This window comes from Salvelinus fontinalis, chromosome 19, assembly GCF_029448725.1.
Source record: "Salvelinus fontinalis isolate EN_2023a chromosome 19, ASM2944872v1, whole genome shotgun sequence".
NCBI classification, from domain to species: Eukaryota; Metazoa; Chordata; class Actinopteri; order Salmoniformes; family Salmonidae; genus Salvelinus; species Salvelinus fontinalis.
Genome location: NC_074683.1, coordinates 38,277,148 through 38,302,128, shown reverse-complemented (window position 1 = coordinate 38,302,128; position 24,981 = coordinate 38,277,148). Strand labels below are relative to the sequence as shown.

The following is a 24,981-nucleotide window of genomic DNA, read 5'->3' as shown; positions in this document are numbered from 1 at the left end:
ACCCTCTGCCTTTGTAGATAACTAGCTAACCTTAGGTCTCTCCGTCGATCAGAAGCAAGGATGGTTATGTGCTATGTAACGTTACCGGATTGTAACCACTACTCCAATAAGAACATGTACATTTGATCGTTTTCCAACCTCTGTAAGTGAGAGGCATCGCTAGAGCTGACCGCTAAGGTAAGCCCTGTTAGCTGACCGCTAAGGTAAGCCCTGTTAGCTGACCGCTAAGGTAAGCCCTGTTAGCTGACCGCTAAGGTAAGCCCTGTTAGCTGACCGCTAAGGTAAGCCCTGTTAGCTGACCGCTAAGGTAAGCCCTGTTAGCTGACCGCTAAGGTAAGCCCTGTTAGCTGACCGCTAAGGTAAGCCCTGTTAGCTGACCGCTAAGGTAAGCCCTGTTAGCTGACCGCTAAGGTAAGCCCTGTTAGCTGACCGCTAAGGTAAGCCCTGTTAGCTGACCGCTAACAAACACATTTGGTTAGGTCAAATATATGTGGTAAACTAGGTGTTTATGAAGCTGATCTGTAACGTTAGTTACGTGTACAACGCACGTTGCCTTATTTACAAGTGCAAATAATCAGCATAATGACATTTGTGCCCTTTTTATTGACAAGTCTTTAGTGAGCTAGCCAGCTACTTTTTTCATGTGTGAACACGCTAGCTAGCGTTAGCCCACCAGCGAAAGGATATTTAGCTAGCTAATTAACTTTAGCTCACGGTTCGTGTAGTCTGACTTTGCTTGATAACGTAGACCGGTACCATGACAAGGATAGTTGGTTAGCTAGCATGTCACCACTTAGAGAAGTCTGACTACACTAAGTTAACTGTGAGCTAACGTTAACTAATTATCTAGCTAATGTCGCCGGGTGGGCTAGCTAGTTGGGCACTTTGGTTGCTAGTTCGTTACATTAGCTAAAGTTGGCTGGCTAGCTCAAAGCACTTGTGGGCTCAATGTTTTACCCATACAAAACACAGAAACGGGGTTCTTAAATGTTACCTTTTTATTGACAAGTCTTTAGTGACCTAGCCAGCTAGTTAACGTTAACGTTAAGCCGGCTCCATGGATAGTTGGTTAGTTAGCATGTCACCACTTAGTTCACCGTTCGTGTAGTCAGACTTTTCTAACGTTAGCTAGCTAGTAAGCCAAATATATGTATAGTGAGGCGCCTTGGTTGGCTAGTTAGCTACATTAGCTGAATCTGGCTAGCTAGCTCACAAAGACCTTGTGGGCTCAATGTTGTCCTCATACAGATCACATAAACGGGTTTGGACCACACGTGCATCTGTTGTAACGTTACATGATTAATCAAACGACCTGTGAAGTCAGTAAGAAATGTTGGCAGGGATGGAAATTAATCTAGCCGGAGGCTAATACTTCTCAGACGGGGCTAGTAGACAATGTGCCAAATTAGCCTGACACGGCAGTGGCATTTTTCCTTTACAAACATCGCATGCCACAGATTTAGGACCTGAATGTAGAAATCGTGGTCTGCTGGCCGATGCCCAATATCCTTGTTACATCCCTAATTGCTGTTCAACTTTCAGACGATCCCCCTATAACTGTTGGTCATCCTCAGTGACCTTAAGGCTGAGGGTTTTAACTTTCCCCTTGAGAATTAGACTCAGAAGTACAGTTATATAGCTCATTGCAATATTTCACCTCTTCCGGAATAATAGCAACCTTGACTGTCCTGATTATCTAGTTGAGCATTCCAGATTCCTTCATCCCAACAGAAATGTCTCATCCACATAATATGATTTTAGATATACAGATAGACTGGGCTTTGGTCTATTTTACAGTTACTACAGTCACGTATGTGGGTTATGTTATTTTAATATAGATGTTACTATTTGTTTTTGTAATCAACTCAGCTAGTAAAAGTAACTTATTTGTTTTGTCTTTCAGATGGATGGACCGGAAACGCAGTGACAACACTTTGGGTCTGTATATGTCATTTTCCAGTGGGAAAGAGAAATGTCTCTGTATTTACCAGAATAGGTAGTTCATCCACCATGGCAGAAGAGGAAGATCCAGACTGTTGATTGGGAAACAAAAACAAACAAATAGGATTGAGTGTTGAGTACAATAAACAATGCTTTTTTCTGTCCAGATAAAGATGGTGATACAGCATTGGAAAAATACCTACCACTGACCAAATGTCTCTTTGTTTTCCAGTCCAACAGGAGTGTATCCCTCAGGCTATCCGGTGCATGGACATACTGTGGCAGTGTGGTCCGGTTGTGGAGATGGAGACTACAGCAGATCGAGCCTGTGGACAGACAGGTCAGTAACTCATCAAATATACAATAGTGTAAAACATTTATTTATTATGGATCAACATTAGCTGCTGCCTTAGCAGCAGGTACTCTTCCTGGGGTCCAGTGAAATTTAAGGCCGTTTATACAATTTTAAAAACATTACAATACATTCACAGATTTACAAACGCACTGTGCCCTCAGGCCCCACTACCACACATCTACAGTACTAAATCCATGTGTATGTATAGTGCGTATGTTATCGTGTGTATGCATGTGTCTGTGCCAATGCTTGTGTTGATTCAGTCATTGAATCTGTAGATGCATCAACATTCCCCACCCCCCATGTTTTAGACAGGAGGCGTGACATGCGGAACATCAGGCTCACACCACGAGAAGCAGTGCAGGATCAACATCAGCCTCAGTAAGGAGATCTGCTGGAAGTGTTTTCCTATATACCGGTATTTATGCGGGACCGGTTTTGGGTTTTCACTTCTATAACGGTATTTGAATGTTTAGTAGGTTGAATGTGATACCTATGTGTAACGTCCATTTAAAAAAATAAATAATAATGTTTACTCTGCTACTTGAGTCATCCCTCTCCACGCTCTCTCCATGCCGATTTCCACACAGACCTAGTCCCACCCCGTCACTCAAGGAGCGCATTTGTTGTTGCTTGACCACGAGACACTTTTGTTCAGTCTTCATGGTCAATGCAGCACATGCAACAATGTTGATGACAACGATGTTTCCTCTTTGATCTTAATATAAATCCACAAGTGTTCTATAATTACAATATTAGTTTGTTTCTTACATTTGCAAACAGCTAGTTTGTATTTTCTTCGAAAGTGAAGCTAAATGGTGTTAGCCACTAATGCTAATCTCAAGTTAGCTGGCAAACTAGCTAATAAAAGTACTGAGTCAGAGCAAATGTAGCTAGCTAATACAGCCCGATACCAGTACTGGTGGAGGCTTAAATCAGCATCTTGTTTGTACAACACTATCTTCTAAATCAAAGAGGAATAGGCGAAGCATGAATATTTTGGCTATATGAATAAAGATTTAATGTAGCCAAAGATTATAGGGTCCCCTAGGAAACACTGAATATCACTTTGGTTCCTACCCTGTCACAATAACTTGTCCATGGCATTTTCATTCGTTGTCATTGTCGAACACTATTCAAAGTGCCCACTATTATTTAAATTCTAACCATGAATTATAATAAACATTCTATTTCCATGATTCCAAAAGTTCACCCAAGTGTTTTGATCAAAATCACAATTGCAACATTTGGTTAAATATAAGGCCTAGTATTTTTGCCCATATCATGGCAGTGTGGAAATGATCTCAAATGAGTGAAGGAAATGCAGAAATTCATAGAAATGCAGGAAATTACTTTAGTTTGAATTGAACAGTATAAACCAATTTGAATGGGTCACCCACTACTCATGAAGCAAATTAGGAACTTTTATTCATCCAAAACATAAAATACCATTCAAACATTTTAGAAATACCATGTGGTATTTTGGCCATATCGCCCAGCCCTAAGGTGCACTCAGACCAGCCTTTGTGATTGAACTTACCCTAACTACATTATTTTAGTTGGCTGCTTTGAACAACACTTGTTTGTAATATAACCTATTCTGGGAGCCTAGTGTGTGAATGAACTATGTTGAATATTTTTGGACCAGATACTGACAGGAGGAGCAATATGAGTCAGAGGTCGTCATGCTGGTTGGGATGGTGATGGAGGCTTTGGTGGTCCACACAATGAAGAATCAGTTGTCACTTCCAGTGATGTGGAGCTGACCTGGTGCTGGTAAGGATTGTCTTCATTTGAGGCTGTACTGCCTCTTCAACGGTAAGGTCCCTTGCACCGTAGGGACACTTGACCTCCACTACTGGGGCGGCAGGTGGTTTGGTGGTTAGTGCGTTGGGCCAGTAAAGGTTGCTGGATCGAATCCCCAAGCTGACAAGATAAAAATCTGTTGTTCTACCTCTGAACAAGTAAATAAGAATTTGTTCTTAACTGACTTGCCTAGTTAAAGGTCTGTGGTGTGGTGCCCAACAGACCATTCGGTTGGGCACCAGGGATCCCAGACCCTGTGACCCAAAGCCTGCACATCCATTCCTATGTCATTAATATACAAAGTGAACAATAAAGACCATGTGGTCTCCCACACAGTCTTGAAGACCACATGGGTCAGACTTAGTAGTCTTCTCCCCTTTAAATGCCTTAAGGTCTGAAATTGTCAACATACTGTACAAACAATTATCTAGGCTAAGTAAAACAACACTTTTTTAATCTACATCTGCTAACTAGCTAATTTGTAGTCATCCTAGCTAAGACAGAGAATTGGAACGTAAGGGGTTAATGGATTGGACACAGACATACTGTGCAGACTATTTAGGCTAATTAAAACAATTATTTTTTTATTTTATTTACTGCGCTGCTAATTAGCTAGCTAAAGTATAGTCAGTTGCTAGCTAAGACAGAAAAGGGACAAGAATTTCAGGAATTGGACACAGGTCTCTGATCGCACTGGTGAACGATAGCTGACAGTGTCGGCTAGAGATGATGTGCAGAAATGTGTACTCTTGCTAAGGTCTTTTTTGTTGCTAATTAGCATTAATACTTTTTGGGGAGTAAATTGAGGCAAATTTATTGATTAAACTCACCTTGTTTGAGAGAATTACACGGTTATCAAAATGTCATGCCAGGTTAAGCCTACATGAAACAGACCTTTATATGAAGTAGTTCTAAAATGAATGGTGAATAAAATTGTAGAAACCGTTACCGTGTTTTACCGCAATTTCATACCACTAAGTAACCCTACACCTACAGTCAAAAATTTGAACACACCTACTCATTCAAAGGTTTTTATTTTGTTACTATGAAAACTATTAAATAACACATTGAATCATGTAGTAATCAAAAAGGGGTTAAACAAATCAAAATATATTTTAGATTCTTCAACTTAAGCCTCCCTTTGCCTTGATGACAGCTTTGCAGATTCTTGGCATTTTCTCAACCAAGAAAATTCCAACAGTCTTGAAGGAGTTCCCAGATATGCTGAGCACTTGTTGGCTGCTTGTCCATCACTCTGCGGTCCAACTCATCCCACACCATTTCAATTGGATTAAGGTTGTGTGATTTGTGGAGGCCAGGTCATATGATGCAGCACTCCATCACTCTCCTCCTAGCCTTTACACAGCCTGGGGGTGTGTTTTAGGTCATTGTACTGTTGAAAAACAAATGATAGTCCGACGAAGCGCAAACCAGATGGGATGGTGTATCGCTGCAGAAGGCTGTGGTAGCCATGCTGGTTAAGTGTGCCCTGAATTTTGAATAAATCAGTGTCACCAGCAAAGCACACTATCACACCTCCTCCATGCCCCTGTATATTTTTATTTAACCTTTTATTTAAATTAGGCAAGTCAGTTAAGAACAAATTCTTATTTACAATGATGGCCTCCTTACTGTTTGCTTTTTAATTATTTTTCTATTTTTTATTTTCAGTTTATTTTAGTAAATACTTAACACTTGTTTTTCTTAACTACAATGTTGGCTTGTAAATAAGCATTTCACCTGTTGTATTCAGCACATGTGACAAATAAGATTTGATTTCATGGTGGGAACCACACCTGCGGAGATGATCCATTCACCTACTGCGTCTCACAAAGACACGGCGATTGGAACCAAAAATGTCATATTTGGACTCATCAGATCAAAGGACAGATTTCCACCGGTCGAATGTCCATTGCTCGTATTTCTTGGCCCAAGCAAGTCTCTTCTTATTGGTGTCCTTTTAATAGTGGTTTCTTTGCAGCAATTTGACCATGAAGGCCTGATTGGGCTCCTGAGTGGCGCACCTCTCTAAAGCACTGCATTGCTAAAAGCATCACTACAGACCCCGGTTCGATCCCGGGCTGTATCACAACCGGCCTCAATCGGAAGACCCATAGGGCGGCGCACAATTGGCCCAGTGTCGTCTGGGTTAGGGGAGGGTTTGTCCGGGGTATGCTGTCATTGTAAATAATTATTTCTTCTTAACTGACTTAAATGTAACTAGGAAAGGTACATTTAAAAAAATAATAACACAAAAAATCCATTAGGACATCCTTAGTTCAACCTTCCCCTTAACAAGTCCATCTTGCACTGGTCAAGAATCCTGCATAAAAAAACATATTTGGTCTAGCCTATTATTAAACAAATTCTACTAATATCCTTGTGAGTGTGGACTGTATTATTATGCATACTAGATGGACTGGTTACCTTATTCTATGCTCAAATTCCTATTCATGAGTCTAGGAGAAAACGTGTAGGCCTAGACAATGCTGTTGGTTCATTGATTGTGCAGTGTGGCTAAGCCTACAATTAAAGTGATTTTGAATAGACTAGTAATATGGGTTTAATTTTTTCATAGGCTGACACATTACCTTTTGCTACAGAATATCTCATCACCATACGTTTCCATCTTTTCCTCTCTCTCATTCCTTTCTCCAGTGCTCAGAGGGGCTGGCAACAGTTTAATGACATGTTTTTTGTTGTGAAAATGTGTAACTATCAAAGTTCTTGCACAGAGTTCACTAGCTTTCCAAAATTAAGCACAATTTCTGGAACAGGGTTGCAGAGCCCATGGCATACAGAGTTTGGGCAGAATATCAACTCTTGTCTTCACATTACCAAGACCTTATCAGCCCTCAAAAACTTCTAGTGAGGACTGGGGGTCAGTCTGATGAACCAAACTACCCAATAATCCCCTCCATGTAGTCTAACTCTCCACACACAGACACACGCACACATGATATACAATAGATATCATATTGATTATGTACAATTATAAGCAATATGCTTTAACTGATTGAACAGACATTGTTTTTGTACTCATATTTGTAATATGGATTTCACATATGCCCTTTTGTGCTTCGAACCTCACCTGCTGTCACGTATAGGCAGGGAGCAGGTGTGGAAGGAGAGTTTTAATAACAATGATGAAAGGCAAATGAGCAAAACAGGAAAAGCGTACTGAACATGAAAACAAACCAATAGTGCCCGGCGACTACGGGCTAAATAAAGGAAACGTAATCAAGGTGATGAAGTCCAGGTGTGCGTAATGATGCAACAGGTGTGACGCCTGCACACCGTTTTTAATATTTTTTTTATATGTACTGTTTTGTCTTTCTTTTTCTTTTGTGCGAATAAATAAATCTAAAACCGAGAGGCTGCATGCTCCTCAAATAGTGGCCTCCTTTCACTATTCAAGTGCATATGGATGAGATGTCTTTATTCCCCTGTTCCTGACCGATGGGTCATTCTAAACTAATTTGACATATTAGACTGAGGCAAGCAACACAGCGCAAGCTTTTTTTTTGTGCTACTTTCTCAAATCCTCAATAATTTATAGTCGCATCATGCAGCACATGTATGTTTTGATTTCTAAGACATTCTAACTAAAGTTGCCAAGTAAGTCTAGCGTATAGGACCTGTTTCAAAGTATCCCTTTTATGCTCAACATAGCCACTTCATATGCGCACTTGCTCCGGAATGGGAAAAATATCCTTTCTATTTTATTCAGCTAAGTTCAATTACATTCTTCTTACTATAAAATATATAATAATGCCATGGGACTTATAAGCATATCTTGTCTGCTAAATGAACAAGCCTACAGCCTATGTAATGGCGCATAGACAGATAACATACAGTAGGCCAACTCATATTCTGTTCTGTTCTTTGTTGTGATGGTGTATGAAATTGATTTATTCAACTTTTTTAAAGTAGATGTTCCAGCAGCTTGTATGGGTTTGGCCGGGTTAGGGTGTGGCCGGGGTAGGCAGTCATTGTAAATAAGAATGTGTTTTTAACTGACTTGCCTAGTTAAATAAAATAAAAAGTAAATGCATGGAGACCTAGAGATGCTAAACGTGTTGATATTAATTAACGGTCAATTACTGTGATACAAGCAGTCTTTGGCATGACAATAACCGGCTGACAAAATGTCATGACAGCCACAGCCCTAACTCAGGTTCACGTTGAATGTTTATGCTGTACTGGGGCCTTATTAGGTCCCTGGAGTAAAGCGTTTGTGTGCCTCCAACACCTTTAATTGGTAGAATTCCTTAGAGTTTTGGACCTCATTGTTCCAGAGCCTTGCATACAGGTGATAACAGGACCCTCTGGTGTCAGAAACTTAACCAAGTCAAACTAACATCATTAAAGAGTTGTACACTTACTCAGTAGAGACAATATAGTCTCAGTGACATCATTCACAGGGCACAGGTTGACTTTTGCTGATGTAATATGCTCTTTAGGAATCATTCAGAGGTGAAATTTAAAAAAAAGTCAGTCATTTTTTAAACGTTCTTATCCAGAGCGACTTACAAGTACTATTAGGATGAAGTGCCTTGCTCAAGGGCACATCGACAGATTGTTCACCCAGTTGGCACGGGGATTTGAACCATCGACATTTCTCTAACTGGCCCAACATTTTAACCGCTAGGCTATCTACCACCCATTTTTGATAGTTTTGATTAATCTTGTTTTATTTATTGTATGTTAATTTTCACAAGGCATCCTTGTAAATGAGATCCTGTTCTCAATGGTGACCTCTCCTGTATAAATAAAAGTTTTTAAAAAAGTATCACTATGTATTAGATGTGTTTGACACCTTTTAATTGGTAGAGTGATATACGTGTCATTATGACAGAGCCCTGCATGTTTTGAATAATATGTGAATATGTAAATGTGTGACTTGTTTACTAACGTTCCAGTTTCCGTACAGCATGTAATATGTTGTGTTGTGTATTTGTATGCTGACGTTTCTCAATGAATATCCATGTAAATGGACAATACAGTATATGGTATTGTAGTGCTAACAGAACCCTCTGGAATATGACAGAACAACTAACTAGATAAAAAAAATTATAATAATAATTAAAGTTTATTGCTCACGTACACAGATCTGCAGGTTTTATGGCAGGTGCAGTAAAATGCTTGTTACCAGCTCCAATGGTGCAGTAGAATGTATCGGACATACAATACAACAACACAATTAATCAAACAAGAAATCAATAAATAACCAAGTAGATATATTAGAGTGAGAATATCAATAGGTGGTGTGTATAGACAGAATGTCAATAGGTGGTGTGTATAGACAGAATGTATGTACAGTGGGGTCCTAAACAATTGACACCCTTGATAAAGATGAGAAATAATGACTATAAAATAAATAGAACATTTGTGAAATATTATTTTATACTAATGCAATTTTCTAAAAAAGATAAGGGTAAAAAATTATTGAGACTTTTTAAAGATTCTTACAATAACGTAGTCAAACGGTTAGTATTTTTAGTACCATATTCCTAGCACGCAATGACTAAATCCAGCTTTTGACTCTGCAAATGCATCCAACAAGTTTGTAGTTTGTTTTGGTGGTGTTTCAGATGATTTTGTGCCCAATAGAAATTAATGGTAAATAATGTATTGTTATATTGGAGTGTCGCTCGTGGTAAATAAGAATATAATATGTCTCTCAACACTTCTACCATGATCTCGTATAATACTGAATTAGTTGTGAATGATGATGAGTGAGAAAATGTAATATGCACAAATATCATACCCCTCTAAAAATGCTAACATCCCCTGTTATTGTGTTGGTTAGAGGTTAGCATGTCTTAGGGGTATGATATTTGTTGCATCTGCAACTTTCTCAGTAATCATTATTCATGATTCATTTGTAGTCACAAGCTTGATGTAGTCATAGCATGGGACCAAATACTTACGTTTTTACTGCTTTAGTACACATAAGTGAATTTGTCCCAATACTTTTGCTTCCCAAATTGGGAAGACTGCGTACAAAAAGTGATCTAATTTCTAAACGATTCAACTGATATGGATATGGGTGAAAATACCCTCAAATGAAAGCTGCCAACCTCATAGTCATTGTCTGTTTCAAATCCAAACGTTTGCGGTATAGAGACGAAATAATAAAATATGCTTTACTGTCCCAATAATTACGGAGGGCACTGTATGTAACCCCTTTTAACTAAAAATCAAATCAAATCAAATTGTATTTGTCACATACACATGGTTAGCAGATGTTAATGCGAGTGTAGCGAAATGCTTGTGCTTCTAGTTCCAACAATGCAGTAATAACCAACTAGTAATCTAACCTAACAATTCCACAATTACTACCTTATACACACAAGTGTAAAGGGATAAAGAATATGTACATAAAGATATATGAATGAGTGATGGTACAGAGCGGCATAGGCAAGATGCAGTAGATGGTATTGAGTACAGTATATACACATATGAGATGAGTAATGTAGGGTATATAAACATAAAGTGGCATAGATTAAAGTGGCTAGTGAGACATGTATTACATAAAGATGGCAAAATGCAGTAGATGATATAGAGTACAGTATAAACATATACATGTGAGATGAGTAATGAAGGGTATGTAAACATTATATTAAGTGCCATTGTTTAAAGTGGCTAGTGGTACATTTTTACATAATTTCCATCAATTCCCATTTTTAAAGTGGCTGGAGTTGAGTCAGTATGTTGGCAGCGGCCGCTAAATGTTAGTGGTGGCTGTTTAACAGTCTGATGGCCTTGAGATAGAAGCTGTTTTTCAGTCTCTCGGTCCCTGCTTGGATGCACCTGTACTGACCTCGCCTTCTGGATGATAGCGGGGTGAACAGGCAGTGGCTTGGGTGGTTGTTGTCCTTGATGATCTTTATGGCCTTCCTGTGACATCGGGTGGTGTAGGTGTCCTGGAGGGCAGGTAGTTTGCCCCGGGTGATGCGTTCTGCCGACCTCACTACCCTCTGGAGAGCCTTACGGTTGTGTGCGGAGCAGTTGCCGTACCAGGCGGTGATACAGCCCGACAGGATGCTCTCGATTGTGCATCTGTAGAAGTTTGTGAGTGCTTTTGGTGACAAGCCGAATTTCTTCAGCCTCCTGAGGTTGAAGAGGCGCTGCTGCGCCTTCTTCACAACGCTGTCTGTGTGGGTGGACCAATTCAGTTTGTCCGTGATGTGTCCGTGATCGCTACATCGTACCCATATGCCATATGACACTTTTATCTAAGGGTCTTGGATTGAACCCACTATCCTGGTTTTGCAAGTGCCATGGTCTACCAACTGAGCTACAGAGGACCCGTTATTGTTGATTGTCCATCTTGAGTAACGGTAGCAACCTTTCACCTTCAAAATTGTCAGAATTAAGATAAATCAAGAAATCTGTCATTAATTCAGAAGTTTACATCTAGCTAAGGTGTTTGGTGCAGTATTTCTCAAGAAAAAAAAAAAAAAATTGCATGAAAACAATAGTCAGTGCACTGCAGACAGTATTGAGTCAGCTGCTGCTGCGCTCATGATGGATTTCTGAGAACATGTCTACAACTTCATCAGCAGGCTGTCAAACTGTAGTAAATAAAGCACAATCTATATGCTGTTTATCAATGTGGAAAATCACTAGCTTGCTAGCTAAGTTCCATCCCTGTGAATTGTCAATGACGCTAGCTAGCAGCTAGCAGGAACATTGAACATCTAGGCCACGTTAGCTAAGTCAGCTAACTTTGTCACTTTCTATTATAAAGTCGCTGTTATGAAGCTAGCTAGTAACACTTTGGACAGCTAGATAAATCAAGTTATAAAGTCTCTGCGGAATGGCGACCTCTCCGTTTTGACAACGTTCTCATTTTCTATTACTGTATGCGTCTGTCTGGCAGTGTTTCATGTTACAAAACAGGTTGGGGCGTAACACAAGATGCTCACAAATGGGTTTTGAATTTTTAAATATTGACAAGTGGCAGTTGGGATGCAAGTGCACATCGTCTCAATTGTCATTTTGACCAAATCAGTGGCAGACTGGAGTGATCCCTATCAAACACATCAACAAGTGGCCACTCCATAAAGGGCTTAGGTGTCAAGTGTTCTTTCAACAGAACATTGGTGATGTATTGTCTTATGTGAACAAGTGCGTGTTGTCTATTGTAAACATGTCTGAGGTGCTGCAGGTCTGTCTCACTGTTCTGTCTCACTGGTTCTGTCGTAGGATTGGTTAGAGCGCAATAAGTGCAGCTGTTTCTCCGTGCATGACAAATCTGGCGTTACCATCCCCTGTTAGTGGGCAGGACTCAACTCAACAGTTAAATATACAAGTGATCTAGGAAAATAACAGGTTACTTAAATCTCACAAATGTCTGTTTTGGAAGGAAATGGTGTGAGTTTTTGTCACAACCCGGTTCATAGGAAGTGACAAAGAGCGCTTATAGGACCAGGGCACAAATAATAATATAATAATAATAAATTATTTTGCTCTTTATTTAGCCATCTTACATATAAAACCTTATTTGTTCATCAAAAATGGTGAATAACTCACCACAGGTTAATGAGAAGGGTGTGCTTGAAAGGATGCATATAACCCTGCAATGTTGGGTTGTATTGGTGAGAGTCTGTCTTAAATCATTTTCCACACACAGTCTGTGCCTGTATTTAGTTTTCATGCTAGTGAGGGCCGAGTATCCACACTCACATAGGTATGTGGTTGCAGAGGGCATCAGTGTCTTACCAGCGTGATTTGGTAGTGGCACAGGCCGTGACATCTGGTAGCGGCTTCTGAATAAATTACATTTTCACAGAATCGCTTGTTGCAATTTCGATGAGGCTCTCTGGTTCAGATATCGGTAAGTGGACTGGAGGCAGGGTATGAAAGGGATAACGAACCCAGGTGTTTGTGTCGTCCGTTTCGGGAAAGTACCTGCGTAATTGTGCACCCTGCTCACTCAGGTGCTTCGCTATATCACATTTAACATTGTCCGTAAGCTTGAGTTGCACACAAAAAATCATACAATGATGGAAAGACCTGTGTGTTGTCCTTGTTGTTGCAGACAGAGAAGACTTCTTAATCATAGCCTCAATTTTGTCCCACACATTGAATATAGTTGCGGAGAGTCCCTTTAATCCTAGATTCAGATAATTCAGGTGAGAAAAAACATCACCCAGCTAGGCCAGTCGTGTGAGAAGCTCTTCATTTGATTTCGCAAAGCTATTGTTTTCAACAAATTAAAAAGTTGGATTCCATCTCTCTTTGTTTTCTTTTTTTGTGTCATTTTTAAGTTACAATTTATCCCTTTTCATCCGTTTTCTGCCACTTACCAATTCCTTAATTAATCGAATAATTTATGCTTTCTTTTATCCATGGTTCAAAGTGACAGCTAAACATATTTTAACTCTGAAGTTAAGGCGTTCATAGTTCCTATGTTTTTATTCCTAAATTTGACAAACAGGTTTGATATAGTTATATTATGCAATTGTTGTAATTGCTTCTTTCATGTAACAGTACACTGACGTGACTTATCTCAGTGTTGTCGTCATAGATACAGAATGTTTTGTCTGGATTGTAATGACTTGGAGAAGGCATAAGAAGGTATAAGTTTGTTTTATAAAATACATTGTAGTCATTTTGGGTTGTATATTCCAAATACCAACGTCTGTTGTTGTTCTATGTTATTTCATGATAAATAGTATGTAAGTATTCTAAAAGTACATTTTGAGGACGAGTCATTATGTATGTTTAACATCGTTCAACGCAGACGTCGCTAGAGACAGTTGGGGCTCTGTCCCTATTGAGGCCAGGAGGGGCACCAGCTTCAGTGGTGTCCGGTGCGTCCCAACCGCGCCCATTGGGATCCGGCACAGTTACGCACATCACAGCACCCCTCACCCTCACCGTGGGACCCATGCACCAGGAAAGCTTTCCCTTCCTCAACATCACCACACCTGTACATGAAGTGATCCTCAGCTCCAACTTCATAACCCCACCATCTCTTGGTCGAAAATGAGAATCACCTCCTGGGGACTAGGATGCCGGAGGACCTGCTTTTCCTCACCCTTTGGTTCCTCGTCGGTGGTGGGTCCTGTGTTTGTCCTTCAGCCCATTAAACTGTCCTCCCATATTGTTGGCCCTGTGTTTTGGGACTTTGCCCACTATGTCAACTCATGTTCCATCACCCCGGCACGCTCCAGCAGAGAAACTACTTCCTGTGCCTCAGCGGCCTTGGTCACATCTGTCCATAGACTTTGAATTGGGGACCACGGTCGGAAACAATGTCCTCCGGAAGGCCATACTGCCGGAAGACATGCTGGAATAGTGCCTCAGCGACCTGTAGAGCGGTAGATGGACCAGAGAGAAGGAAAAAAATTCAGAGAATCTCTCAACAACAATCAAAATAGTGCTAAAACCATAATCAAGGGGTGATTGGGTCAGAATACAGTGTGGTTGTTCTGATGTCTGACAAATAGTATTTGTTCCAATGATTTAACTGAGACAAAGTGTCCATCAACTTGAAGAAGTATGGTTCATAATTTTTTTTAAAGTCTATGGAATGTTCATTTGGAATGGCACTTCATTTTGACTGCATGTGCTATAGTGCATATGTAACAGTTTAGCTTCTGTCCCTCTCCTCGCCCCTACCTGGGCTCGAACCAGGGACCCTCTGCACACATCAACAACTGCCTCCCACAAAGCATCTTTACCCATCGCTCCACAAAAGCCGTGGCCTGTGCAGAGCAAGGGGAACAACAGAGCGAGTGACGTCACCGATTGAGACGTTATTAGCGCGCACCCCGCTAACTAGCTAGCCATTTCACACCGGTTACACATATCCCATACTGCCCTACAAAGGCAAAACGCAGTAACTATGTAATTTATTTTACTGCAAAATCTCAATTCAAAGTCTTTTTCTGTCTAGACAGACACCAATTTCTGATACTCCATGATATATTCTGATCAACTGGCTTGTTCTTGTGTCAGGAAACAAAATACCACATTTATCAGATAATATACCTGGCTATTACATCAGATCAAATTCATAGTTACTGGGTTTTGCCTTTGTAGGTCAGCACAAACATGCCATTTCATCAACTTCCCTACTGTCAACTTTCCTAAACACTGACTAGCTGACATGTGGTGTGCCATCATGTCTCCTGAGGTTCTGGATTATGTTCCAAACTGAGCACTGACATCACCCAAACCAGTTAGTCTGCACAGTTATCCTATTTCCCATTTAAGAAAGTAAAATAGCCTTTGAGTGACCAAAACATCACCCATATTTTAATATCCCCATTAAAATGCTCAGTTATGAAAATGTACTTTTTATCTCATCTCTAACTATCATTAAGGCTGAAGGACAGGCTAGCTGGGCACAGCAACATCCAATCCTGTCATATATTACATCATGCTTTCATTAATGATTTGTTTATCAAACATTTTGTTCATTTGTGTGCTCACGTGCGTGTATGTGTGCGTGTGGAGACTCCTGGGAGGGGTGTCTGTCAGTAACTCAATGATAAATAGAGAGGTTTTTCTCAGAGTTTGTCAGAAGTCGGACCTGACAGGGTCACACCCAGGACCAAGCAGGAGAAGGACCTCAGCATTTTGACCTTTTATTACAAATGGAGAAACATGAAGATGTTCAATACTGTTTTCAAGACGGAAACTCTTCCTGCAGAAAGGTTTTGCTATCGACATCTATCTACGTAACATTGTACATCTTCTTCTCGTTGATTTCAGCGGTTACAGTATTTTTGAACGTACTGGTGATCATCTCCATCTCTCACTTCAAGCAGATCCACACTACAACCAACCTGCTCATCCTCTCTCTGGCTGTGTCAGATCTCCTGGTGGGACTGATTGTGATACCAGTAACGACTGTAGCATTAATGGAATCATGCTGGGATTTTGAGGAATATTTCTGTGTGTTTCAGATCTACATTACTTTCTTATGTACTTCTTTATCTCTGGGCAATTTGGTCTTGATATCTATTGACCGCTATGTTGCTGTGTGTGATCCCTTATTGTACCACTCTAAAATAACAATAACAAGAATGATGTGTTGTATATCCATTACCTGGTGTTGTTGTATCATATACCGTGCTGCTATTATAAAAAACTTTGTAAATGTGCAGGTACCCAGTAGGTGTTTGAATGAATGTTTTATTGTTGAAGGAATAACATGGGGTAATATCATTGACCTTGTATTTACAATGGTTGTCCCGTGCTCTATTATTATAACACTTTATATGAAAATCTTTGTAGTGGCCAGATCACAGGCCAGTAAGGTATTTTCAAAAGAGGCTGCCAGTGTGTCTGGTGTTAAAACTGTACAGGCTAATAAGTCTGAGAGAAAAGCAGCAAAAACTCTAGCTATTGTTGTTTTCAACTATTTAATTTGTTGGATTCCATTTTTATTTTCTTTCTTTTTGTATTTTTTAATTGACAGTTTATTTTCAGTTATGATCATCGGCTTTCTGCCACTTGCCAATTCCTTAATTAATCCAATAATTTATGCTTTCTTTTATCCGTGGTTCAAAGTGACAGCTAAACGTATTTTAACTCTGAACTTTTAATTTATTTTTATTTTTTATCCTTTATTTAACTAGGCAAGTCAGTTAAGAACAAATTCTTATTTACAATGTCGGCCTAACTTAACTTAAGGCATAAATATAGTTCATATGTTTTTTGACAAACGTGTTTGATATAGTTTTGTAATACAATTGTTGTAATTGCTTCTTTCATGTAACAATACACCGACATTACTTATCTCAGTGTTGTCATCATACGTGTGGTGTTGATACCCAATGATTTGTCTGGATTGGATTGGAATGACTTGGAGAAGGGATAAGAAGGCATAAGCTTGTTTTATAAAAGACATTGTAGTCATTTTGGGTTGTATATTCCAAATACCAACGCCTGTGGTTGTTCCATGTTATTTAATGATAAATAGTATGTAAGTATTCTAAAAGTACATTTGGAGGACGTCATGAGTCGTTATGTAGGTTTAACATCACCCTCTAGTGGCTCATTTGGGACACAATGCCTTCAACAAGTGCAGTAAAATTTTAATGTACAATATGCATGATATCAGATAATGGACAAGTCTATCTCAATGGTATATGTAAGTAGTCTAGGGTAAAATGCAAGAATATGCAAATATGTGTAACACTTTATAATGTTCAGTAATAAGCCATTTGTAAGGCATTTACAGTTTGGTCACCATTTATAATTACACCCACATTTGTTAAATGTTAATCAGCTTTGTATTCTCACATTTATAAATACCTACTATATGCTTTAATTATTCAACACAACAGAGCAGGAAACCACAGCAGACACTTCAACCTCAACATACTGGGTATTAACACTACCACTACTCTCACTACATCACTGCTGCCAGGTCAGGGGTCACACCAGAGCAGCTCTCTCAGATGCTGTTTACTCTGAATGTATATAGAGAGTGCTGAAACTTTATAATTTTAACATTTACATTTAAGTCATTTAGCAGACGCTCTTATCCAGAGCGACTTACTAATAACACCTTGTATTAAAGCATTTAGAATGGATTAGTAAATAGTTATGTATCATTACTCCCGCATTTGTTCTAGTAAGCTAGTTATTCACACATGTATATACAACTTTTAAAGTATGTAATAATGATTCATAAGATAATTCATCAGATATTTAATAAATATCTTTATAAACCATTTACTGATTATTAGTAAAGTCGTTTTGCAGTCCCTAATCTAAAGTGAGGACTATTCAAACTTTCTTAATAATTTAAATGTTTGAACAGAGACAAGTGTAATTTATGACAAGAAGATGGACATGCTATTGGTAGACATTCCAGCAGGACCTGATGCTCCTTAAGTTCTCACAATGACCTAGAACAAATCAATGGTTAAACAATAAGCACACAACACAGAGGATGTTAAAGGAAATATATTGAGTATTTTATTCCAAAACAGTCACACTGTTGTAGTAGTGTGCTGAAGGAAGTAATGTGTTTGTCTGAAAATGCTGACATTCGTGTTTTTTGGCAGTGATTATCAAATACCAAAGTGTGGATTGCAGTCACTCATGAGAGCAGTTCATAGACTGATTACTGGGTAAGGGAACCAATATCTAAATACATCATTTAACTGAACATTACTTTTAAAGGGTTACTACCTTTAATACACTACAAGTGAAGTTGTCCAAATACTTATGACTTCTTCAAATGGGAGGACTAGATACATGAGGTGTTTTCATTTCTAAACGGGAAAACAGATATGTATGAAAATACCCTCAACTAAAAGGTGACATTCTATGATGTCACCTCATATGCAACAATTGATCTCAAATCCAAAATGCTGGAGTAAAGAGCCAAGTTTAAAAACAGTTTTACTGCAGAGTTTTACACCCACTGGGCACACACTGGTTGAATCAACGTTTTCTTTTGAATCAACATGGAGTAGACATTACATTGACGTCTGTGCCCAGTGGGCAGAGATTGTTTTCAGTATGTACAGTGGCCATAGGAGGACAGTATAATTCACAATCTGTAAATGAGTGGGATAACTAGACTCATTCTATATGAAAGAGAATTATGTCTGTTCTATACAGTCAATTTCTATCTGAACTTTCTGTGTAAGGTGAAAAGTGTGTCTGTGCCAAACTGAGAAGAGACCATCTGTCTGAACAATACCAGACTTCAACAACAGGAGACTCCCTGAATATGTTGGTCTTATTTCGATTGATGAAAAAATATGCACAAAACATGTAAAATCAAACTTTCCTTATATTTACTCCACCTACCACCCACACCCTTCAAGTTAACCCTAACAGTCCTGAGGCTCCAGGAAGCTGAGGCTCCATGGTCTGCAGGATGGCGTGGTTGGTGCCGTTCAGTCTCTCGCTCAGCGTCAATGGGCACTCTCCGTGGAGGAAGTTGGCCAGGTAGCCCTGTGGAGAGATTATTCAAATTAGCCTAATTTTCAGCTCTATGTATAGTTCACCTCCCGATTGATTGTGCCGTGGGTGATGCTTCAAGTTTCAGCAACACAAAGCTGTCATGGAAGTTACTTGATTCTGGCTTAATGTGAAGTCCATAACTCTGATTAAAAAAGCCTCGTCATGTGCAATGAAACATGTTGTTTTGTGGCCTTCAGAGAGGCAAATATCAAAGGTTAGAGTGTGATTAAAATGAGCCCAGAGCAGACAGTGGCAACCCATGTGGTTACTGTGGAGTAGGCTAGTGTATAAGGAAAGTAGCCTTCCTAAAGACCCCCTAGTCATTTTCAAACTGTCACTAATTGTGCTGTCAATTGAAGTTCTTATTTTATGTGTACTAGACAAAATTATATATCTGAAACATTTGTCAGGAATTCCTGTAACTTTGATGAGATAATTATCGAGTTAATACAACATAATTATCACATTAATACAAGATAATTATCACTTTAATATGTGATACTGAAACTATCTCATATTATCTTCTTAAATGTTAATTCCCCAATTTAGGGGACTTTCATTTTCATTTAGATTCTGTGTTTAATAGCCATATGTGTGATTGCAGGGTACAGTGAAAATCTCAGGCTCCGACCTTGAACATGCAGGACTAAGTGAAATAAAATATTGAAAATGGTAATAACATTATATATTTTTTGAAATAGCATTATAAATACTTGTCCATAGGGGTGGAGGCTAAGTAAAAACTGGGGACCATAGGGGGAGCAGCATGACCATTGAACGGGTGTGGGGACCAAGTTAAATAAGAACAACAAAAAATAGGATAAACATATTAACAACTGCAACAGTGATGAATGTCGTTGGGATGGGGGTGGAGTAAAAGGCAGTAAAAGGCAAGGGGGGGGGGGGGAGTAGCAGGGGGGGGGCAGGTGGCTGAATAGCTGATGGCTATTCAGCAGCCTGATATTCTAAGGGTAGAAACTATCGGATAGTCTTCCAGTTTTTGCCATGATGCTCCTGTGTTGCGTCTGAGTGTTTGAAGCAGGGAGAACAGGGCATGGGTGGCTTAGGGGGACAGGCCTAATTTCTAAAGTATCCTGAGGTTTAAGAGTCACTGTTATGCCTTCTTCATCACAGTGTCTGTGTGGTTAGACCATTTGAGCTTCTCTGAGATGTATATGCAGAGGAATTTAAAGTTATTGACCATTTCCACAGCAGCCCTGTTGATGAGGATGGGGACGTGCCCAGCCTGGTTCCTCCTGTATTCCACAATCAGGTCCTTTGTTTTGTTAACATTGAGGGAGAGGTTGTTTACCTGGCACCACGCCGTCGGAGTGCCTACCTCCTCCCTGTAGGCTGTCTCATCAGTGTTGGTAATCAGGGCTACTGCTGTTGTGTCATCAGCGAACTTGATGATGGAGTCGGAGGTCACACAGTTGTGGGTATACAGGAAATACAGGAGGGGACTGAGGACTCACCCTTGTGGGGCCTCTGTGTTGAGAATCAGCGTTGAAGAGGTAATGTTGCCTTCTTTCACCGTGAGCTTTGTAATGAGCTTATAGGGCACTATGGCCATTTTATCAAGGCATATGGTACTAATTGATTATTAAATAATACATTCACAGGTGGATAGAGACATCAATGAATGAGAGGAGTGCACCAGAAAATCAGTTGGATTTTCTCTGACCACTAACTATATAAAACATGATTACAGTATTAAGGCAGCTGAAATGTTATAAATCTTATTGATTGTGAGTATATGTAGATTATTAACAGAAAAACTCAATCACTATTTTTCATGAATAGGTTGTTCATAGCATATAAAAATTGAAACTGAAATCTACGATGTACTATTTGTCATCCTATTTACTATAGCAGTGCAAACTAGTGCAAAAAGTGCATACGAAGCATAGATAAGCAACAAATCTGAGCTATATAACATTATAAGGCATTACTAGGTACTGTTCATGGCTCTCTCATGAAGATATGTTTTATATGGCCATCCACTTTATATTAACATTAAAATATCTTGTTAATCTTTAAGCCGATGTATAACAGTTGTATGTTTTATGAATGTTAATTATGAGTATTTCTGTATTTTGAATTTGGCGCTCTGCAATTTCACCGGATGTTGGCCAGGTGGGACGCTAGCGTTTCTGTACTAAAGATTTAGAAGAAAATTTAAAAAGAGAACATGTATTTTATCTATAACTTCTTGTTAATCCAGCCACTGTGTCAGATTTCAAAAAGGCTTTACGGCGAAAGCATACCATGCGATTATCTGAGGACAGCGCCACGCTTACAAAAGCATACAAACATTTACCAGCCAAGTAGAGGAGTCACGAAAGTCATAAATAGCGATAAAATTAACTTCTACTTCATCACAATCCCGGATCCGGGAGCACCCCCATCAGTCAAAGAAGCTGACTAGCATAGCCTAGCATAGCGTCACAAGTAAATACTAGCATCTAAATATCATGAAATCATAAGTCCAAGACACCAGATGAAAGATACACATCTTGTGAATCCAGCCATCATTTCTGATTTTTAAAATGTTTTACAGGGAAGACACAATATGTATTTCTATTGGCTAACCACGATAGCAAAAGACCCAACTTTTTTTTTCTCCACCATTTTTTTCCTGCATAGGTAGCTATCACAAATTCGACCAAATAAAGATATAAATAGTCACTAACCAAGAAACAACTTCATCAGATGACAGTCTGATAACATATTTATTGTATAGCATATGTTTTGTTCGAAAAATGTGCAGATTTCAGGTATAAATCATAGTTTTACATTGCAGCCACCATCACAAAATCTCACCAAAGCAGCTAGAATAACTACAGAGACCAACATGAATTACCTAAATACTCATCATAAAACATTTATGAAAAATACACAGCATACAGCAAATGAACGACAAACATCTTGTGAATCCAGCCAATATTTCAGATTTTTAAGTGTTTTACAACGAAAACACAATATAGCATTATATTAGCTTACTACAATAGCCAACCACACAGCAGCATTGATTCATGCACGTTAGCGATAGCGAATAAACCAGCAAAAGATATTACATTTTTTCACTAACCTTCTCAAAACTTCATCAGATGACAGTCCTATAACATCATATTACACAATACATATATGGTTTGTTCGAAAATGTGCATATTTAGCGTCACAAATCGTGGTTATACAATGAGAATAGTAGCCAAGCTGCCAACAAAATGTCGGGAGAAATCTTGGGAGAGGCACCTAATCTAATCAATAACTAATCATAAACTTGACAAAAAAATACAGGTTGGACAGCAAATGAAAGATACATTAGTTCTTAATGCAACCGCTGTGTTAGATTTTTAGAATTAACGTTACTACGACATACAGCGTGCGTTAAAGCGAGACCGCACCGAAATTAATGGCGGAATAATAGTTTAACATTTTTCAACAGAAATACGAATTAACATCATAAATAGTTCTTACTATTTGATGAGCTTCCATCAGAATCTTGTGCAAGTTGTCCTTTGTCCAGAATAATCGTTGCTCGGTTGTAGATTGTCGTCTTCAACTTTGGAATTAGCAGCAAACATTAGCCATGTGGCGAAGACGTGTCCAACTCACCATAACGCAGCACAAATAAAATACCGGAAATCGCATATACTGATATAAACTGATATAACTCGGTTTAAAATAACTACATTATGATGTTTTTAACACCTCTATCGAATAAAATCAGAGTCGGATATATCTAACGCCTATAACGAGAGCTTTTCAGAATGCAATCCTGAGGTCTGTCTTGCGCCATGACGAACGTTGAAAAGACTGCACACCCGGTTCCAAGAGCTTTTGTACGGCCTCAGATCTACCTAGACACCCCATTCCAATTGTCACTGCTTACTGACATCTAGGGGAAGGCGTATGCAGTGCATGTCGACCCATAGATTACATGCAAATTAATAAACTGACCCTGGAACAGAGTGCCCGATTTCAGATTTCTCACTTCCTGACAGGAAGTTTGCTGCAAAATGAGTTCTGTTTTCCTCACAGATATAATTCAAACGGTTTTAGAAACTAGAGAGTGTTTTCTATCCAATAGTAATAATAATATGCATATTGTACGAGCCAGAATTGAGTACGAGGCAGTTTAATTTGGGAACTTTTTTTTACAAAGTCGAAATGGCGCCCCCCATTGAGAAAAGGTTTTAATATGAGATCATTTCAGTATCACATATTAAAGTGATAATTATCTTGTATTAATGTGATCATTATGTTGTATTAACTTGATAATTATCTCATCAAAGTTACAGGAATTCCTGACAAATGTTTTAGATATATAATTTTGTCTAGTACACAAAATAAGAACTTCAATTGACAGCACAATTTTAGGTAGGCTACTTTCCTTATACACTAGCCTACTCCACAGTAACTACATGTGTTTCCACTGTCTGCTCTGGGCTCATTTTAATCACACTCTAACCTTTGATATTTGCCTCTCTGAAGGCCACAAAACAACATATTTCATTGCACATGACGAGGCTTTTTTTATCAGAGTTATTGACCTCACAATAAGCCAGATTTAAGTAACTTCCATGACAGTTTTGTGTTGCTGAATCTTGAAGCATCACCCACGGCACAATCAATCGGGAGGTGAACTATACATAGAGCTGAAAATTAGGCTAATTTGAATAATCTCTCCACAGGGCTACCTGGCCAACTTCCTCCACGGAGAGTGCCCATTGACGCTGAGCGAGAGACTGAACGGCACCAACCACGCCATCCTGCAGACCATGGAGCCTCAGCTTCCTGGAGCCTCAGGACTGTTAGGGTTAACTCGAAGGGTATGGGTGGTAGGTGGAGTAAATATAAGGAAAGTTTGATTTGACATGTTTTGTGCATATTTTTTCATCACTCAAAATAAGACCAACATATTCAGGGAGTCTCCTGTAATGAAGTCTGGTATTTTTCAGACAGATGGTCTCTTCTCAGTTTGGCACAGACACACTTTTCACCTTACACAGAAAGTTCAGATAGAAATTGACTTTATAGAAAAGACATAATTCTCTTTCATATAGAATGAGTCTAGTTATCCCTCTCAGTCACATATTGTGAATTATACTGTCATCCTATGGCCACTTCACATTCAGAAAACAATATCTGCACACTGTGCACAGACGTCAATTCAATGTCTACACCATGTTGATTCAAAATAAACAATATTTTGGATTTGAGATCAAATGTTTCATATGAGGCCACGTTATAGAATGTTACCTTTTATTTGAGGATAAATTCATACGTATCTGTTTTACCGTTCAGAAATGAAAACACCTCATGTATCTAGTCCTCCCATTTGAAGAAGTCATAGGTATTTGGACAACTTCACTTGTAGTGTATTAAAGGTAGTAACCCTTTAAAAGTAATGTTCAGTTAAATTATGTATTTAGATATTGGTTCCCTTACCCTGTAAACAGTCTATGAACTGCTCTCAAGAGTGACTGCAATCCACACGTTGGTTTTAATAGTCACTTCCAACAATCATGAATGCTAGCATTTTCAGACAAAACTATTTACTACTTCAGCACACTACTACAACAGAGTGACTGTTTTGGAATAAAATACTCAATATATTTCCTTTAACATCCTCTGTGTTGTGTGCTTATTGTTTAACCATTGATATGTTCTAGGTCATTTTGAGAACTTAAGGAGCATCAGGTTCTGCTGGAATGTCCATCTTTTTGTGAGAAACACTTACACTGGTCTCTGTTCAAAACATTTATAAAGTATTAAGAAAGTACGAATAGTCCTCACTTTAGATTAAGGACCGCAAATTTACTTTACTAATGATTATTAAATGGTTTATAAGGACATGTATTAAACATCTTATGAATGATCTTATAAATCATTATTACATACCATAAAAGTTGTTTATGATTTTG

At 38.9% G+C, this 24,981-nt stretch overlaps 2 protein-coding genes and 1 long non-coding RNA gene across 5 annotated transcripts in view; 2 read left to right on the top strand and 1 right to left on the bottom strand.

Annotated features, from left to right (window-relative positions):
• LOC129816694 (FERM, ARHGEF and pleckstrin domain-containing protein 1-like) overlaps nucleotides 1-2,242 on the bottom strand; it is a 165,038-nt gene extending 162,796 nt beyond the window's left edge. Inside the window, exons 1-2 of one of the 2 annotated variants that reach the window (XM_055871473.1) lie at nucleotides 2,152-2,242; nucleotides 1,989-2,033 (exon numbers count right to left, since the gene is read on the bottom strand). The gene's annotated coding sequence lies outside the window, so the exon portion shown is untranslated. Of the gene's footprint in view, nucleotides 1-1,988; nucleotides 2,034-2,144 lie in introns of both variants that reach the window. The other variant, XM_055871472.1, reaches the window with a different exon arrangement.
• LOC129816697 (uncharacterized) lies at nucleotides 2,191-24,545 on the top strand. Of its 2 annotated transcripts, none has more exons than XR_008753590.1 (4): nucleotides 2,191-2,281; nucleotides 2,608-2,677; nucleotides 3,945-4,072; nucleotides 23,749-24,545. It is a non-coding gene; the product is annotated as an uncharacterized LOC129816697 (long non-coding RNA). The 2 variants fall into 2 exon arrangements; XR_008753591.1 differs by having other exon boundaries at nucleotides 2,608-2,714.
• LOC129816696 (trace amine-associated receptor 13c-like) lies at nucleotides 5,827-19,064 on the top strand. Its single transcript, XM_055871478.1, has one exon. It carries the CDS (start codon nucleotides 15,718-15,720, stop codon nucleotides 16,669-16,671), a length of 954 nt encoding a protein of 317 aa, XP_055727453.1. The 5' UTR covers nucleotides 5,827-15,717; the 3' UTR covers nucleotides 16,672-19,064.
• Nucleotides 24,546-24,981: the final 436 nt, after the last annotated feature.